Below are 19,996 nucleotides of genomic sequence, written 5' to 3'. Positions count from 1 at the left end.
AAAAAATATATATAGGATCCCATCAGTGAAATAAAATAAAACATAAAAACATGTCATGTCTCATATAAAATATTAGAAATTATTCTGTTTATTATCATTCTTCTTCCTTACACATTGGCCTGTAATAAATAGTAGAGACGGAACTATATGACCGAACCTTGTCATGACGTGCATGAATGAATTGTGTTATTGTAAAAGATAAAGAAAGAAAGAGTCTCTCATGCTTCCTGCTACTGCTACTGCTAGCCCATGCTTCCTTCTTACTTGTCTCTTCTTAGCTGATCATAAAATATCTTCGGCTTTCTGTATTTTGACAGGCAAATGGTCTGATATCATAACAACACCATCATCATGTTAGTACACAAATTTGGACCATTTAGATGAAAAAATATTATTTGTTGTCACATGCCTTTGTAATGTAGTAGTGGCTACACAAAGGAATTTCATTACCTGCATTGCAAATGCCAAGTGGATCAGTGTTGCTTCTGCCCAAGGTCTTCCTATAAACTGAAGTCCAATAGGCAAACCCAAGGTGTCATATCCAACCTATGATGAAAGGATGATAAAGTTATCATTGAACCTTAGCTCTTAAAGAATTATAAAGAAATTGATTTAGTTGCTTTTAGTTTCTCAATATTTCATAACTGAGATTTTAAAGAAGAAGATCAACTATTTTTGTGTAAACAAGTAGAATTAATAGAGTAAATATAGGTACATAGAGAATACAATTATACCGGAACTGTCACAACAGGAAGTCCAAGGAAGTTTCCTGATATAGAATACCTAATAAGTGCAGCTGAAAGTGTGGCAAATGTTACATATTATTGTAAGCATGTGGTTAGTTATGCTACCCACAAAACTTCTAAGTGTCACCACAAATGTGAATTTCATTTATACCTCCATTTACATAGTCAAGTTCACCAGTCTTTAGTGCATCATCCTGAATCGAGTATGCAGTTACACTGCAATAAATATTAGACAATGTGTTACCCAAGACAAAATTGCTATCAAATAAAGGCACTGAGAGAACAAAACAAACCCTGTTGTTGGTGACACAATGACATCAGCCTCAGCAAATATTCTCTTGTGAAACTTTGCCTGGCGATTCCTGACCATAATTTAACAAAACAGTGTAAAACTTTAAAAGTCTAAGAGATATGCTGCTTCATGAATATAAATTGCGATTGGATTGATTGCATGAAGATTTATTAGATTTTGGAAAATAGAGCTCACAGGAAAAAATAGGATTTACTAGTAAAAACTCGATAATGGGTTGAATTTTAGGATAGAATATTAAATATTGAGACTAAGCCTTTATGATTCCTCTGATGCAATATTGAGAAGTGATAATATGTTGCAGACCAGAGTGAACGATTAAATTACCAAAGCAAAATTTAGTAGAGGAATACATGATTTTCAAGAAGATGACAAAAATGTTGTCTATGTTTTAATATATTGATTTTGAACTTTCATTAATTCTTTTCTCAGCATAAATTTTTCTATCATTTATTAAGAAAAGCAGACAACTAACCTCAATTTTTGAGCTTTAATGTACTCCTTGCTACTGAAAGAACCATAGAGAGAAAGTGCTACCCTTGCATCCCATCCTAATTCTGCAATATGTCTTTGGTAATAATTTTGTAATGTCAGCAATCAACCCCTCTCAATTTAGAGGACAAAATTGAAGAAAAAAAATCAAGGGTTGTATGACATACTTCTTTCCAAAAGAATCAAACCAAGTGGAACATTCTGATCCAATTGTTAAGTAATGTGCCAGGCGCATTGCTTCTATGTCTGGTAAAGTGACATCTATTGTCTTGTATGTTTAAAATAAGGTTGGAAGGTTAGTAAGTAATTACTCTTCTATTTATTAATGAAATGTTCAAAAATTGTGGGGATTTTCTGCTCAAAACAGTTTGTTTCTTCCAACTTTTTAATCATGGAAACAAAGTCAACATTTAAAGACCCTTTTTGTGTTTTATTCTGCAGTACCTTCCAACCATAATAATCCTGAAGTTCGCTTAATGCCTGGGTGCAGCATAATCTGACATCTTCACTGCAATCGTTAAACCACTAATTGATGCAATTAGTGGTTAGATTAGAGATATTAAATGGTGCATGACAACCTACTTATATGGGAATGCATAGTCTAAATATTCAACAAGACAAGAAAACATGCTTCTGACCTTCCCATACTTTGCCAATTTGATGTCACGTATGGACTTTGAGAAGGACAGCAGTGGTAGATTTATCTTGGTCTACGTCATTGCACAAAATATTTTCAGAAGTATAAGGTGAATATTACCAGTTCTTTGAACTTTATTAACAATGTGAAAATAGAAAGGAGTCATTTGAAAAGTCAATCACTTGGATTTTGAGGAGAAAAAGTCCTTACAAGCATACTAGAGGGCTGTTTGGATGGAATTTCTCCACTAATGGCTGCATACCTGTAAATATTGAAATATTAGAGGCTTTGAAACCAATCTTAGAACTTCTTGAAGAAAGAAAATCATAGAAAGTACAACTAACGTGATCAATGCATCCTCAACAGTGCCTGCTAGTATTCCAACCATCCCAACTGTCCAGTTTAGTGGAAGGACTCTGAATGTAGTGCAAGATAAATCTTTTAAATCATCACAAGCCTCACAATTTATACAAACATGACATCAAATTTGCACACCCACCCGGAATGAGGTACACGATCAAAAGTTGGTTTTAGACCAACAACACCACAAAGTGCCGCAGGCATCCTCACAGAACCTGAACAAGTATGCTAATAGAACATTAACCCATCACTCATGATGTCTATTCAAATCTCATATCCCTACTCATATGGACCTGTCTAGTATACTCAGGTAACTTTGGCTATAACATAAATATGTGAAATGGATGAGCAATAATAAATGATGATTTCGTTGATCTTTCATAATTTAAATTAAATACCTCCCCCATCAACACCAAGGGCAACAGGACACAACCCTGCAGACACCACAGCAGCAGATCCACTAGAAGAACCTCCTGCAATCTTGTTGGCATCATATGGGTTTCTAGAAGCCCTATGGAAGTAAATAAACCATGTCAGCAACAAGTTTTGTGCAAATTCATTAATGTATAGCTCAGAAGTCACAAAAGATGTATCATAATGTGAATAAAATTCTAGGTGTATTTCTCATGGTCACTTTCTTACCCATAATGTGGATTGATACCACTTGTTCCAGCCCCAAGTTCATGCATATTAGTCTTCCCAACAAGCATGGCACCACACAATCTCAGACGCTTAACACAACAAGCATCATCTATACAAGGCCTTTCTTTGTGCAACCACTTTGTACCTCCTAAAGGGCGCATTTTTAGATACCAAAGTGAAAATGAGATCAATCGCTAAAACAACTGAAACTCTAGTACACAACACGTCAGTGAAAGGATAACACATTGCTCTACCTGTAGTTGGATATGGCAAACAATCTATTTCATCCTTGACTGCAATAGGAACTCCGTCTAGGACAGAGATAGGTTCCCCTGCGAAAACAACATGCACCAAATCATAAGACGGTTGAAGACACACCAGCATACAAACCATAACTCTTTTTTGAAAAAAAATAATTTTTTTGGAACAAAGGTAAAAATTGTATACACCTTACTTCCGAATTTCAATAGCACATGAGAACCATTAACTTTATGAGTTTCAACTTATAATAACACCATCATCAGATTAAATCATCTAAAGATCAATCGAAAGATAATTATTACCCTTTCGAATTGACACTTGAAATTGTTATGTAGTAGTACCTTTCTTATACCTAAGAGTTGATTCATCTGCTTGTCTTAGTATATCATCAGGATTGTAGTTAATGAAGAATCCCATTGGGAGTGGATGCTTTGAAGATTCATCAACAGCAGCTATAAATCGTTCTGCAACCTTTGCAAATGAAACAGGAGAGCCAATGAATGGAAAAGTACATACGAATAAATATGAAGGGCTTGTTATGAAAAGAAATAACCTTGCATAAATATTTATTCAATGTAAAATTTTGAATGATAGATGATGTTGATGAGTTAACACAATAATGATAACATGAGGACATGTTAAAAGAATATGAATATCTGAAATACCACTCGTGGTGTTATTGCTTCCGAACTGTAGGCTTCGTAATAGTCCATTATTGTCCAACGAGAGAAAGAAGGGTTCGTTTCATTTTGTGCTTTTTCTGAAGACGAGGGTAAGCACTCTATTGCAAGTTGAACTTTCTCTTGTGGTGTTAAACCAGAATCCAAGTTTTTGACTTCTTGTTCATTGTGGTCTGCAAGAATAAACTGATATCAGGCCCCTTTCATTCAAGAAAGACCTGAGAAAATTTTGTGATTTGAGATAAACAAACTTTTAAGACAAAAAGAACAACATATCAATGTGGTTTATGATAACTGCAATCTAGCAATATCCATGTTCACACCATTATGCAGGTAACCTTTTATACCTAATAGAAAGAACCTAGTGAGAAATAACAAACCTTCAAAATGGTGTGCGGGAACATAGAGAGGCGACTCATCTAACTCTGCATTTGTAATAAGCTGCAAAAAAAAAAATATGCATTGAAAAAGGAAAATTGCTATTCAAGTGAAATCCATACCAGTAGTCTCTCCAATCAAATTAGAAAGTGATACTAGTACACAAAGAAGATGATAGAATTCTGATTCTTAAGGGAAAAAATTTCATGAAAATGGAGTAAATAGAGCATGGATCGAAAGCTTACCGTGTGAATAAGATTGTTACCCTTCAATATATATAGTAGCAATGGTCCAAATATTGGAGACTCCAAGAACCAAGTGAAAACCTTGACCAAGATTCCAGTCATACGAGGAGCTACAATAAATTGAAGTAATGATAAGTACTAACGAACACTTTTGACAACCAGAGATTCTGATATAAACATTTAATTCTAGTAACTGATGAAAATACAACTTCACATTAGATTTTCATTCTTTATCTCTAATTATGTTTTCTCTGTGGATTTTTTAGGAGATAATAATGTAAAAATTAAGTAAAGTCAATCAAATTCTTGTGTTAGAAAATTAATTATTTTTTACTAAGAATTTAATTTAATTTTTTTCTTTTATCATAACTTTTTAATAATGATGGAAGGTATTTTCAGTGTAGAAATTAATGTTTTTTTTTTTCTTATTAGAAGTTTTGAAACTACATGAAAAATGTTTTGATTACAGATACACCTCCTAATAATCAGAGTTAATAATAATATCTATTTAATAAAAAAATTGTTTAGATGCATGAATTATATATAAACATATAGTATGATTCTCCTAATAAGAAAAATATATAATGATAAGAGATTATGAGAGTGATAAATTGAGATGATTTAATGCATATAACCTATTATCTGATATAAGAATGTTCTGTCATATGTGAATGAAAATTTGTTCTATGAACAAATATGGCTGTTTTAGAGTAACACTGTGTGTTGGAAACAAATGTGTATACCTATTCAATTACTCAATTTTATTTTTACAATAAAGTATTTTTTTATAATATTTATATTATTTAATATAATACTTATTGATGAAATCCTTTATTATAAGTTAAGATTTGTTATCATAAATAGTATAATAACATGGAAAAAATCTTTTATATTTTTAATCTAAATTATTTTCATTATAATCATTATAAAAATAGTAATAATTTAAATAGATTAATATATGTGATAATATTTATTAGATAAAAATTAGTAACTAATATCATTTATAATATAAAAAAAAGGAGTCTAATTTAATTATCACTAATATTAGTTTACCATAAATTAATGTATGATCCAATAATGTCGGCCATTTAACACTTGCCATATTTGGGGGCACAAAATCCTAAGTTAAAATTAAATGTTCCTAAATCTGAAATGCAAATAAGATTAAACAAATGGTTTTTTTGTAAGGTTCACACTGCATGCAATAAGCTTCACATGACAAAACTCATATCAGATCAAGATTTATGCTTCCTAGTTATCAGAGTTTATCTTTTTCCTTCATTAGGATGAAGAAAATAATCAAACGTCCCTTAAAGAACAAAAATCTAATCTTAAAAGAAAATGATTTGAAACATGAGACTATACTTATTAACAAGTATCTTTGGTAGCAGAGAATTGTAAAGTTTGCATGAGAGGAAAACATGAAGATAAAGAGAAGAAGTAGGAAAGTGAGTGAATTATGAACCTTTGACATTGGCATGGAGATAGAATTGAGGGCTATCAGAAGCCAAGTTGAGATCCTTGACAGGCCTATAAACCACCCTTCTGCTTTTGACGAAACCCATTGAAAGTGTTTTGTTTGAGAGATGGAGAAAAAGTGAATAGATGTTATATAGTAGTTGGTAGCATGGCGAAGATAGCAAGAACATTAATTAATTCAAACTTGTTTTGTTGAGATATCTTAGTTGGCATGGTGATGGATAGGTATGGTGTGACAACTCTCTCATCAATGAACTTTGTATGACAAAAACTAAGAGGTCAACATTCTAGAAAACTCAAACTCACCACCTTCCAATTTCTGGATCTTTTTGCCTCTGCAAACTTTCTTTCATTTACTAAATTTTTTTTATGTTGCAGTATTATAAATTAAAATTAATTTATAAACAATTTAAAAAAAATCCATTCAAAAGATTTTTTTATGAATTAATTTATATATAATTTATTTTAGATTACAAAAAAAGTCATCATTTTAGAAAATAAGTTCAGTGTTTAGAAACTCGTGTTTAAAGAGGCTGGGACCATTTGACAGGCCAAACTTTATTTATTTTTTATGAATGTGATCCAGGTATATTAAAACATTGAAAATTGTTAAAAAACGATTAAAACAATATAATAAATATAAAAACAATTCGTTTTTAAAAATAATAAAATAACAAATATCAAATGAGTCATTTTATTTTTTATTTCTGCCACTTTTTAATTATTAGCAATAATACATCATTATCAATTTAGCTGAATTTGTATATTATTACCAAATTTTACTTCTTAAATATTTTTTATAATTAATTATACCCTTATTGATTTGGAACAGAACTTTTATATTACATTTTATCCTTGTTAAATTAATAAAGAATAAAGTTACTTGTGATTAAGACTCTAAATCAAATGAGATTAAGCATTTGTAAGTAAATTACTTTATAGTCATGATTATATATATGAATGGAAAAATATCTCTTATCGAACTTAATCCTTTTAATGAATCTCAATATTTTTAAGAATTTAATCTTTTGATTTTAATTTGAAATATATATATATATATATATATATATAATTGTACTATACACTTTGGACTAACAAAAAAAACTTATAAAACTTGTATTCTTTAAATTTTGAAAATGTAATAGGTTGGAATTTTTTAACCTTTTTAAGCAACATTTAAAATAAGAAACATATAAATAAATAATCAACTTTACTCAATTTTTATACGTTAAAAATGTATTAAATGTCAACTATTAATATATACTATATGGATAAAAGAGTCTAATAATATTAAAAATTGTAATAAAATGATAATAATTATATATAAATATAATTATTGACATGGTTTTAAAGCGTGTTTTAAAAAAGAAAGCAAAGATGGGACAATGAATAAAAAAGACAATATTGGTTAAAAGTTATGAGCATCAGTCTCTCACCAATACAACATTGAAAATACATGAAACTCACAGTGAATGCATTAACATCAATACGACACTAGAATACATTAACTCATAGTGAATGCATTAACATCATCACTTTCTTCTAAATTCAATCCATCATTCAATCAATGTTAACCATGTTATCACTTAATACACCTAATATTAATATATATATATATATATAGAGAGAGAGAGAGAGAGAATTTATTAATTTTTAAGTTATATGTTATTTAACGGTTTTATCAAAAACTAATTTATACGTAAAAGAACTAGACAAATCATTTTTAGTAAAAAAAAATGTGTTTTGTTCATAAGACTTGAATTCAATATATTTGTAAAAATGTCTTATTTAAGTTCCATTCCAACCATAATATAATAATTTAATTAATTTATATTATATAGGTACTAATTCGTAATTTGATTATTTTACTAAATTGGTGTAATTTCGGATATTTAACTAAATTCGTATAGTTTTTTTTAATAAATTTTAAAAAATAGATAAATAATTCAGGTTTAATTCCTATCTAGCATCATTTACACTTTTATTTATCCATCTAGCATCCTTTTGTTTTTATTTCCCTATCTAACATCCTTTTGTTTTTTATTTTCCTATCTAACACCATTTCAAAAATAAATAAAATAACAATAATTTTATTTTTTTATATAATTTTAATTTTGAATGCATTAAAAAAAATATTTTTAATGTTTAAAATATTCAGAAATATAATTAATTAATAAAGAAAAGAGTTTTTACAAAATAAAAATAAAAAAGTAATAAATTAAAATTGTTTAGTTTAAACTTTTTTTTAAGAATTAAGAAAATAAAAAATTAAACTCTACAACAACATAAAAGTTGAATCTATAAACATAAATTAGTATTTATTTTTATTATTATTGATGATGTAATCATGTTAATTTCAAGTAAAAAATACATGACATAATTATAAAAAAATCAAAGTCAATTAGTATTAATTAATATTAGACACACAAATAATATTGAAGTGTCTATCCTAAATGCAAAATCCTAAAAAAAAAACTAATGCAATTGTTACACTTAATGCTTAAAAATGAGAAGAAAATAAATGTAAAAATAAATAAATATAAAAAATAAAAACAACAACATTTCAACAGGTCTGTCATGTTATGAAAGACTATTTGATGGAACTCAGAAATGAAGAGTATTGGCATGCATGCACTAGTCAAATACTATGCTCAAGTCCCGACATGAAAGTAACCTCAAAGGGGAAGACTAAGTCAAGTCGAATAAGGATTTATATGAACATAAGAGAACAACATGATCGAACCAAAAAATGTTCATATTGTCAAAGACCAGGACACACAAAAAGAACTTGTCCCAACATTACTGGATTGTGCACTTCTCATCATTAATTATGTTCCATTTCGCACGTTGAATGTACCATTGAAGAAAAATATTAAATGAATGATCATCTTTCATTTATTTTTCTTTTTATGATCAACATATACTTATTTAGTATCGTCTTATATCTCTTATCTTTATCTTTGTTTGGATTTTTTTTTTATATCTTTTATCTTTATCTAATTTTGTTTTGTCTTTATTTTATATCTTTTATGTTTTTAGTTATTATTATTTTTTCTGTCATTCTTTATTTATTTCTATTTTTTGTTTCTATTTTTATTTTCTATACTTATCTATTTTTGCATTTTTTTTCTTCTCATTTTTAAGCATTAAGTGTAACATTTGCATTAGTTTTTTTTAAAGATTTTGCATTTAGGGTAGACACTTCAATATTATTTGTGTATCTACTATTAATTAATACTAATTGACTTTGGTTTTTTTATAATTATGTCTTGTATTTTTTACTTGAAATTAACATGATTAACTAAACATTTTTAATTTATTACTTTTTTTATTTTGTAAAAATTCATTTCATTATTCATTAATTTATTTTTGAAATGGTGTTAGATAGGGAAATAAAAAATAAAATGGTGCTAGATAGGGAAACAAAAACAAAAGGATGCTAGATAGGAAAATAAAAACAAAATGGTGTTGGATGGAGAAATAAAAATGTAAATGGTGCTAGATAGGGAATTTGATGCGGACATCCAAGCCCAAGGGCGGCTGATCTTTTGGAGGCCCACAATTTAAAAAGACTAAGTTGATTACAGAGTATCAACCTAACCACTGGGACAAATGATCATTATTGAAATATAAGGATTGTAGTTTCATCTTATTGTCTTACAAACAAGAAAAGACCTCTAGCTAAATTTGTAATTTATACACTGCTGGAACTCATAATAGGCTGAACGAATATTTTGACAATTTTAGAGAAAGTGTTTCTCTACTAGGGTTTTTTACCTGCATCTTGCGATCTTATCAAGAATCTACCAATTCTTGTGGCGGTCATTCTTAGACTTATCAAACTTTGTTTGTGACACCTTCCTTTATCCAGGTTTCTATTGTTACTGTTTTGAATTTATTCCGTTTCGTAACCCTAAATTTTCAATTTTACTTTCATTTCTATTTGGATTCATATCATTTGGTATCAAAATAAAGGTTTGAATCATAATTATATTATGCATCATATTTTTTTTTTCTCATTATTATTCATGTTCTACGGTTCATATTCACATTCTACTGTTCATGGTACTGTTCACAGTACTAACTAATTAGTTAGTGATAATTAGTTTACCTAAATTGATGCATGTCCAATAATGTCGGTCATTTAACAATTGCCATATTTGGGGGTACAAAATGATACGGAGTTGAAATTAAATGTTCTTAAATCTCAATTTTTTATTAATAATATTTTTTTACATAACGATAAATGATTAGTCTTACTATCAGTCTAATTTATATCTCAACTTTAATAATAATGTCTAACAGAATTTTTATAAAAAAACACACGCACATATTGGTAAACACTGCCTCCAAGCTTCATATAATAATATTTGGAAAGAGAAATTTATTATATATCTTGTTTTTAGTTTGAGAGTTAATTGTTTATCTTATTAATATTGTAATCATGTTTAATTCTGTAAAATAATTAAGATCAAATTAGTTAGTTAAATAATGATGTTATAAAATAATTACATGTGCTTTGACGATATTTTCTAAACCTTTTTCATTTAACTTTTTCAAAAACTTAAATGCATAATTTTTTCTTGATATGACGCATAACAACTATTAGAAAGTGACAAATTTGGAAATTGAATTAAAGAAAGAAAACTTAGCACTCACACACTCCATATTTTAGTTACTAACGCAAGACACCAAACTTGGTCATTGGTATCAACTGCAGAAAAAAAGAGAGTTGATATTTCAGTTTTATTTATGGATGATTCATTAATGGTTGATACTATAAGTTTAATAAATTTTTATTTTAAATATTTTTAATATTATATTAAAACATATATTTTAAGTTTAATTTTATTGTACAATTTGTCTATTTTAGAAAATTACACAATAATAATAATTTTTCTCACTCTGTGTTACTTTTCTTTTTTCTTTTTTCTAGATTGTGTGATGTTTGGAGTGATTTAATATCCTTGTTAATTAAAAGTTGTGGCTGCGGAAATGAATTTCATTAATTTAGATTTTTCTGGATTGGTAAGCATGTGATGCATACTAAATGGCCATAATGACAAAATAAAGGGAAGGGAAGTGATGTCTTCTAGAGGACTTTCTCTAAAATATAATATTTCCAAAATGTTTCAATTCTTCTTAATTTCCAAACAAACTATTAGCCCAGAAATTATTGTGCAAGAAAATTCTTATATATATTTCTCCGCAGTTATCATAATTTAATAGAGAGAAAATAAAGAAGGTAAATTATCATTTTAATACTAAGAAGTGAAGACAGATAATTCAGTTTAAATAGACAAAAATTGATTTAATATTTAAATGGACAAAACGATATAATAATCACATTTTTCATACATAGTTTAATGTTTCAAATAATGTTAAATTGATCGTTGAATAATATAATTTAGTATTATATTGACATTACTTCTTGATTACAAAATGATTTTTTTAATATATATATATATGTGTGTGTGTGTGTAATTGTCACGTTTTTTTTTTAATTTAAATTTGAATCTGTAATATTTTATAAACTTAATTGTCATCAATTAACAGATAACAAACAAATAAACAAAAATATATATATTAAATTGTTTTCATATTTTAGCTTTGCTTTTGAGTTATTTCATGAAAAAGTTAGCATTTTAATTTCAAATGTATCCAACATATCAATTCAATGATTTGTGTAATGAAAAAAAAGGAGATAGTGAATCAGTTGGTTTAATTTGAAAACTAATTACTAACAGGGCTAAAAATCAGAACAAATAAAAATGAGCGGAGTAAAATATTAATTAATAACCAGTTAAACGAATGATAAAACTATATTTAAAAATCTCATCCAATTTTTTTAGATAAATAAATAATGCATGTGATTATTTAAACTTTATTATTAAATAGTGGTTTAGTATAATAAATATTGACATGTTTGTTTTCGGTATAATAAAAAAAATTATAGCCTTATTACAACATCTAACTTTTTTTTAATTATGTTAATTTTGTTTGAACACATTAAATGATGAATATAATTGAGCATATGGTTGGTTAACAATTATCTTATATGTTTATTAAAGAGAAAATTAATATTAATATATTACCAACCTTCTAATAATCATTTAAAACTTAAAATTTACAAAGAAAAAATAAAAAGTAAAAGACTTTTATTAACATTAATTGCATGTTAACATTAAATTTTCTTTCAATAAACATAGGTAAAAATAAAATATATCAATATTTATTGTATTGAACCAGTAATTTATCTTATCTATATTTTATTTTGTATAACATTTGATATTATTCTTTTACTAATTTCAATTTTTATAATTTATATTTGTATAAATTAATATGGCATATGATACATTGAAATCTTTATTTTCTTTATACATGCTGAGGAAATTTTGTTTTATTTTTTACTAATTTTATTTTAAAAAGTTATAAATTATCTTTATAGAAGACCGATAGAAAAAATAAAATAAAAAGTATTTGTAATTGAATGAAAGATGATTTAATTTCATTCAATTTAATTAGATTATGTTCGTATAAATGAAGTAGATTATATTCATATTTTAGATAACTGTGCTTAATTTATTTCCTTCTTATATTCTAGACGAAATAAAATAAACCTGCTTTATTTAATAAAGGAAAAAATCCTTTGATAAAATGAAAATAAGTAAAAATTAAAGATATTAGGTTGAAAATTATAAAATTGAGAGACAGAAAAGGATAAACAAACCTACTATTTTTAAAAAGAAGTTCTCTTGCTCTTCCACCAAACATTCCGCATCCTCTCGACTCCTCCCAATTAAACAAAGGTATGAAGAAAGAAAGGCCTAGCTAGCAAGTAATTGTTGGTAAAAATGTTTGTTGCAATCATTAATGAAAGATATTAATTATATTGAATAAGTATGTTATTAAAATCCGTTTAAATAAATAAAAATATTGTCAGATATTTGATTCAGTGTACTCAATATCACAATGTTAGAAAAATCCGTGTCTAAAATTGAATAATGCAGATCCTTCCAATTGAAAACAAAATTCTTGCAATTCCATTTCTTTTATTATCCTTGTGCTACAGGCGTTTGCTTGCCCATATCTAAATCTCCACATTTATGTCGGGAAACAGATTGTCAATAAAAAAATAGCTGATTCTTTCTGAAGCTATGAGCCTGAAAGGACCTTGTACAAGGTACTTTGCAGCGATGACACTGAATCAATCGCAGATTTTGTAAGCCAGCTAATCCCCACTTTAAGCCTATGTTCATCTGTTGGTAACCTGATCAAATAAGCTATCTTCCTTGCTGCAAAAAACAGAAAAACTCAAGCCTGATTTTTTGCTATTTTATTTAATAAGTAACTAACATAATGAAGAAATGTGCATTGGGCGACTTACCAGTATGACCAAGAGGTCCTTCTAATGTCAATCCATCAACAAAACTCGGAGAAATGACAGCATCATTTCTTCCCAGGGTCATCATCTCACCTAGATTCTGAAACCTGGCACCCCCATGAGGAACAACTATAGTGTTAGGACTTAAGAGTGTGTGGTTAAGTACCTAAATGGCAAAAGTAAGTACCTAAATGGCAAAAGTGGACGCCCATTGATTGCAGCCCACAGATTCCAACCAGTGAAGTCTGCTTGCTGAAATGCAACCTGCAAGGCAAAGGGAAACAATAAGAGAACAAAGATGATAGTATACTCAACATTATTTTATATACATGTCATAGTATTATCACATAGGATTTCAAGCAGCAGTTACCACCTGTGCAGTGGCTGGAAGTATCCGTCCACTTGAATCCCTTAATGCGGACGAGTCGCCAAGGGCAAAAATCCGGGGATGACCCTTAACACGGAGTGTTTCATCTGTTTCAGCCTGTCCTCGAGCATTGAGTGGAATTACAAATGGTACATCTGAAGGTTCTAGCTGAGGGAGAGGAGGTTTGGTTCCAACAGTCCACAATACCAGATCTGCTTCGATGATTTCACTCTGCATTCCCCTTTCAGCAGGTTGTAGCTCCAATATATATTTCTCAGAAGCAGGTACTACTTCAGTACTATTTTCATCCACCCCTGTGAAGGCATCTGAAGATTCCAATTCACTGAGCTTCCGAATACAGCGGACAAAATAACCCAATAAAAGTTCGACTTTCCTTGATGAAAGAACCTAACATGCATAGGACAATGTTTCTTCAGAAACCAGAAGCTATACGTGCATAACATGGGTAATGAACCTAGGCTAGAGGAATACAATTGAATGGAAAGCAAAAACTAAAGCAGCCTTAGTTGAGAACATTGAAGGCAGGACTTCAAGGACTTAGTTTGAAGGTTTGACAAACATTTGGTTATCCAATCTCATCGTGTAGCACCGATGTAGACTTCAATTATGGCCATTGCTTTGATGGCTTTAAGAAATTTACTGTAAAATGGGTGTTAACTAGTGAAGTTACATGAAAGGAAATTTTATAACTTCAAACTGCTCATATTCTTCTTCAGAATATTTTAGGCAAACTATTAGGTAATATTTCTATGCAGCACTCCATTTTTTGAGAAAATTCAAAAAAGTACCTTTTTAGCCTGAAATTTGTAAGAGAAAATTTATAAAGTTTTGCCGTCAATTTTCAAGTCCTTGTAAAAGCACTAATTTACTAAACATGTTTACTTAAGCATCATGGAACCTGCAAAGAAATTAGTTTCAATTAGTTGCCTACGTCCGACCAAAGAAGCAAAACACGTAATTTAAGCGAGGATCATCTTGCCTTGAAGTGTTACATTTATTTAAGCAAGGATTATCTTTTCCTCATATCTAATTAATTGGGTTACATTTCCTCAACCCAGGCAATAAACAATCACATTTAAATTTAAGCATATACTTTTTGAAGTTAATAGACGAATTATATTTTATTTAACATTTAAAAATTACGCTTAAAGCTCTAAATATCTGGCTTAACTCCATTATTAACATGAAATAGGGAAAGAAAAAATTGAACAGAGAAGGGTATCTTGCTGACTTCCATACAAGGAAATACAAAGTCAACATCTTAGTGGACCATCACCTAATTGCATATGATTTTTTGGCATGTACAAAACGAATATCCAAGTTCCAACAAGCATAGAATATAAAATCTAAACAACTTACTTTTAGTGCAGCTTCCCTGTTTGCTGGTGGTGCATTTGGGCAAATCACAGTTTCAACATTAATTGCTCTCACAATTCCTCTGTTTTGTAATCGCTCTGCTAGTGTTGCAGCCAATTCAACTCCCGAGTAACCACAACCAACAACAGCCACACTAATTTGAACGTCCTTTCCAAAGGTCTTTCTCTCTAATGTTGTTAATTTATCATTGACTTTCTGAGACAGGAAGAGACCAGCATATAAAATCAACGAAATGCAAAGATGGCAAGAAAAAGGCCGAATCTATTCCTGAGATATTAAATAATAGACCAATGTATATCATGCACTCACACGTGCATCTTCTAGCGTTGAGAAAGGAATTGCAAATTCTGCTGCCCCTGGTACAACATCCAGTTTAGCTTCAGCACCTAATGCAAGAACCAACCTGGCTGTCCAGTGAGAAGAAATGAAAAGGCTCAAATCACAGAAATGATGCAATTCTATTTGCCATAACAATATAAATGTATTTCCATTTCATTTAACAATAAGCAAATTTTCTTTCTTTTACAGATGCTTTAGGTACACAAAAGAACACTTCAGCTAACTACATTAAAGGGATCCAACCCAAACATCCTAATCAGTATCAAAAGGCATAAACTTAAGTATGTCACAAGAAAATAACCACACAAAAAAACAGAGGTACTTAAAAAGTGCAGATTGTACCAGTCATATTCAATAAGAAGGCCGCTTTCAAGATGAACAGTTCCTCCACATCTAGATGTTTTGGATACATTCATTCCCCAATGATCAGAGGGATGCAAAACTTTTACTCTGTCTTTGAAAAATTGCACACTAGTGTTTGCCAGCAAATCTAAGAAACGAGGAGCTATTTCCCATTCGTCCACTTCTACACATTATAATTAATGTAATTCTATTTAATACTTTTTTAATAAAGAAGAAAACTGCAAATGGTGCTCAGATTTAGTAATGTATACCTCCAGATAGAAGCTCATACAACATTGGCTTGAAAACAAAACGTTCAGACTGATCGACAAGAATAATCTGCTCCATATTTGATAAAGAATTTATCTTGTAAAAACATCACAAGTAAACAAAAAGTGTGCACAAAGCCCTAACAATTAAGTCTCCAGGCATGCATATAAGACGTCATAATCAAGGTTCTATGAGAAGAAGAACATAACTTCTAATCAAACAATCGTTTGCAAATGATAAAGCTTCTTTTTCCCTCTTGTTGGGACGGGCTTTTGTGTCATGGCTTTTGTATCAGCAGCCATACAGCTGAATGAATTGAATTGGAGAACTATCCTGAGCTAAGGAATAAAGCAAGAACTAGCAGCTTTAGGTTTAGCTTATTATACCCTGGGATGTTGTGATGTGGTGCTCAAAGTTGAGTGGTTGGTTATTCTAGGGGACATTACATGGAACTTTGAGAAGTTGTCCATGCAGTTTTATGTTTAAGAGCAGGTATTGAGAGGGGCAACAAGTGAGGGACTTAAAACAGCCAGAAAAATGTGGGAAATACATTGGCACATGGAGTAAGATACTTGTAATTTGAAGGATCAAGCAATATATTCAACAAAGGACATGAGTACGAAACAATTATGCAAAATGTTGAATAAAAAGAATAAAAAGCCCGTGGTGACTTGCCTTTATATATCCATTGCATTAAAATTAAACAGAGATACAGACTATACTAGAACAAGCAATCACAGAGTTTTAATGCCAATCAAACCAAACTTCTATGTGACACGAAATAAAATTCCACGAAAGATTTATTTGAAGACAACTTACCTGTGGTTTGTTATCATCAGGCCACTCCAATGATTCCAACCTTAAAGCAGTATATAAGCCACCAAATCCACCGCCTAATATGCACACCCTAGGTTTCTGCAATCAGATAATAGTTTTTTCTTGTCAATTTAACCACGAAATTTCACACATAAACCAAGATCGCAGGTTCCCTAGGCCAATCACACATGCAAATAGGTACGATTTCCAAAAGAGAAAAAGTAACACTCCGAAACCTTGCTATTAGGCCACGCAAAGTTCGCAGGCTCTTTTTCGGCTTCAGATATCTCCTCCGCAATGCCGCCATTATTTCCCGACGCGAAAAAACGCAATTGCAACCGTTTCCCGAGAGAGTTTGCGAACAAGGACGAACCAGTTCCCCTGCTTCTGGGAAATAGCGCGCTCCATTGCTTCGCTCCGCCTGAAACCGCAAAAGAGAATGCCGATGCATTAATAAAATGAAAATTGATAGTAATTAAGAACTAAAAGTACAAAACAAAACTCCGATAATTCTCCATTAGTTTTATCAGATTCCAAACACTAAGCAATGCGTATGAGATGATAATTGATAGAGGAAGAAGAGAACACACGGTGAAAAGCGACGACAGTGGGAGATGAGGGTGCAGCTAACGCAATGAGCGACATTCTAATCTGCGAAGCGAGAAGCATATACAACGAAATTCAATTGAGTCACTGGAATTGACTTGGGTTTGCTTTCATCGCCAAAGAAAGAAAGAAAGAGAAGAGTTGGAAACAAACAGAAACAGAGAAGAGAGTAGAAGAAGTTAGGCAAGCCTTAGTCACAAGCTTTGCGGCTATTCTGCTTCCACGGCTTCTCCATCTCCTTTCTCCTCATATCATTTTGGTTACTGATATTTATTTTTTAATGGTACATATTATAGTTGGCATGCTAACCTTAAAATAAATGTTTTTAAATAATTAACTTTTAAATTTTACTTATTCAATAAATAAATAAGAGATATATTTTATTTGTGTTTTTTTTTCTTAATGTGATTATATTTAATTGAATAAAATTAATATATTTCTTTATTTTAATTGAGTGATTTTATTATTGTTGATATTAAAATACTTATTTAAAGTTTAATCACACCTATCCACTTCAATTAATAAAATTTATTTTCAAATAAAATAAATGATAATAAAATTTTAAATAATAAAATATAAATATATATATATATATAAATTGATATATTTAATAAATAATACTTAATAATAATATATTATTTTTATCTAATTAAAGGTACGAGGAATATAAGGTGTTAATAACTTTTCTACACATAACTTACCTCTCAACCTTAAATTGGTTTTGCAAATTAATATTTTTTATTTTTCCATAATTTTTTTTAATAAACTATGATGACTCATGTGACAGTGAAACTATTTTTATTTTATAATTTTTATAATTAGTAATCTATTAAATTTTTGCTGATAATCTTATTGGAGAATTTTTATTCCCTTACATAGTTTTTCTTCTTAAGTTATGTTTTTGGTTATTTTTGTTTAAGTTTGTAGGTGAATACAATTTTATTTAAGTTTAAGCTAATTTGGTCATTGAAACTATAATGGACAACTAACTTGTTCTGTGTTTGAGTTTAGAAATTAAATGACAATTTTGTATCGTCCATAGCAGTGTTGAATGCTCATTTTTGGGTTGAAATGTTTGAGACATAAAATTCCTATAATAGATAATGATAATTATGCATTCTGAATCAGTTAAAATATAATTGTGTAAGAGTTTTGAAATGATTTTTAGTTATTAATAATAGACTTTTTGATATATTTAGACTCAAGCAAAAATAAAGTACAGAGAATAGGTATTTTATCACCCAAACAAAATGATTTCAGCCGAGTGAAAAAACAACAAAGAATAATTCCTTCTTCTTTAGACGAATATTGCTCAAATAATGTGATATATTTATATGTTTTTTAGGTTAAAAAATGTTATGTATATAGAAGTAGATAAAATGTTAAGAGCATTATTTGATATGTTATTTGATAAATAATTTTTCTTTTGTTGATAATAATGATTAAAGGAAGTATAATGTGTTGAATTGAATCCTCATATATTTGAGATGATATGATTGATAAGTTATTTATTCTAAAGAATTAACTATATAACTTATTATTAATATATATATATATAATTTAATTATTATATAAATCAATATAGATTAAGATATTATATGGTGAAAAATTAAGAAATAATTGTTATTACTAAAACATAATGTTAGTGTATAATTTTGTACAATAAATTTATCAGACTTATGAAAGATTTGTAAACCCATGAACCTTAAAATATTTAGATGTTAAGTATTATTAGGTCATACTTCTTCTATCTTATGACTAATCCAAAGTTTATTTGGTATTGTAACAATTTTTATTGTATTATATATTAACTTAATTGTTATTGATTTTCTCAAAGTTCTTAAACAATAGATAATTGCATATTCAACATTTCTACATCTATATATATATATTAATTAATTAAGGTATTAAAACTAAATTGTAACATAAATATAGAGAAGATCTCTACATGAAAATAAGTGTTGTTTCTACCCGTATGACAAATACATACGAAAGAAAAACAAGAAAAGAATTAAGGTTTTTTAAGTCTTAAATATCAATTTTAATAACCTTAACATGTAATATGACTTGACCTACAACCATAAGAATCAATCTCACTTTATCAAACATGTGGATCTATATTTCACTTTTGATGTATGAACAATCAAAAGTTACTTGAAAAGTGATTAGGTATATGAGTATTTCTCATTAAAAATATTGGCACATTGACTTAGCGATGAAGAGTAAGTATCAAATAGTCCTAAG

General features: G+C 29.1%; 2 protein-coding genes across 4 annotated transcripts; both read right to left on the bottom strand.

Moving 5' to 3' along the window:
* Window positions 1-26: 26 nt before the first annotated feature.
* On the bottom strand, window positions 27-6,370 carry LOC137812512 (fatty acid amide hydrolase-like). Of its 2 annotated transcripts, XM_068614523.1 has the most exons (20): window positions 6,217-6,370; window positions 4,752-4,861; window positions 4,509-4,569; window positions 4,114-4,301; window positions 3,790-3,919; window positions 3,442-3,519; window positions 3,188-3,335; window positions 2,944-3,056; window positions 2,685-2,760; window positions 2,530-2,601; window positions 2,396-2,447; window positions 2,187-2,258; window positions 1,993-2,073; window positions 1,716-1,816; window positions 1,532-1,624; window positions 1,040-1,108; window positions 898-962; window positions 735-796; window positions 451-546; window positions 27-326 (listed from the first exon to the last, which is right to left on the bottom strand). In XM_068614523.1, exons 1-20 carry the CDS (start codon window positions 6,314-6,316, stop codon window positions 261-263), a joined length of 1,833 nt encoding a protein of 610 aa, XP_068470624.1. In that variant the 5' UTR covers window positions 6,317-6,370; the 3' UTR covers window positions 27-260. The 2 variants fall into 2 exon arrangements, 1 of the variants encoding a protein (XP_068470624.1); XR_011081260.1 differs by lacking the exon at window positions 735-796.
* Window positions 6,371-13,250: 6,880 nt separating this feature from the next.
* LOC137812511 (alternative NAD(P)H-ubiquinone oxidoreductase C1, chloroplastic/mitochondrial) lies at window positions 13,251-18,018 on the bottom strand. 2 transcript variants are annotated; one of them, XM_068614522.1, is made up of 12 exons: window positions 17,906-18,018; window positions 17,737-17,797; window positions 17,383-17,567; window positions 17,150-17,245; window positions 16,333-16,399; window positions 16,061-16,244; window positions 15,689-15,782; window positions 15,362-15,574; window positions 13,988-14,389; window positions 13,802-13,878; window positions 13,618-13,721; window positions 13,251-13,525 (listed from the first exon to the last, which is right to left on the bottom strand). In XM_068614522.1, the coding sequence occupies exons 2-12, from the start codon at window positions 17,789-17,791 to the stop codon at window positions 13,386-13,388; spliced, it is 1,617 nt and encodes a 538-aa protein (XP_068470623.1). In that variant the 5' UTR covers window positions 17,792-17,797; window positions 17,906-18,018; the 3' UTR covers window positions 13,251-13,385. The 2 variants fall into 2 exon arrangements, with proteins under 2 accessions (XP_068470623.1, XP_068470622.1); XM_068614521.1 differs by having other exon boundaries at window positions 17,737-17,980.
* Window positions 18,019-19,996: the final 1,978 nt, after the last annotated feature.

The sequence above is a fragment of the Phaseolus vulgaris genome, chromosome 2, assembly GCF_000499845.2.
Source record: "Phaseolus vulgaris cultivar G19833 chromosome 2, P. vulgaris v2.0, whole genome shotgun sequence".
Lineage (NCBI taxonomy): Eukaryota > Viridiplantae > Streptophyta > Magnoliopsida > Fabales > Fabaceae > Phaseolus > Phaseolus vulgaris.
The sequence above is the reverse complement of the archived record's forward strand: the minus strand, read 5'-3'. Positions and strand labels throughout refer to the sequence as shown.

Excerpts from the sequence above, each read along its gene's own strand:
- LOC137812512 (XM_068614523.1), bottom strand. The coding sequence starts at position 6,316 with ATGGGTTTCGTCAAAAGCAGAAGGGTGGTTTATAGGCCTGTCAAGGAT. Across the intron at positions 1,625-1,715 it reads TTTGATTCTTTTGGAAAGAA|ACATATTGCAGAATTAGGAT; the intron begins GTATGTCATACA and ends TTATTACCAAAG. Across the intron at positions 327-450 it reads ACTTGGCATTTGCAATGCAG|ACCATTTGCCTGTCAAAATA; the intron begins GTAATGAAATTC and ends TTATGATATCAG.
- LOC137812511 (XM_068614521.1), bottom strand. The coding sequence starts at position 17,815 with ATGCTTCTCGCTTCGCAGATTAGAATGTCGCTCATTGCGTTAGCTGCA. Across the intron at positions 17,568-17,736 it reads CACTGTCGTCGCTTTTCACC|GCGGAGCGAAGCAATGGAGC; the intron begins GTGTGTTCTCTT and ends TTGCGGTTTCAG. Across the intron at positions 17,246-17,382 it reads TTGCGTGGCCTAATAGCAAG|AAACCTAGGGTGTGCATATT; the intron begins GTTTCGGAGTGT and ends ATCTGATTGCAG.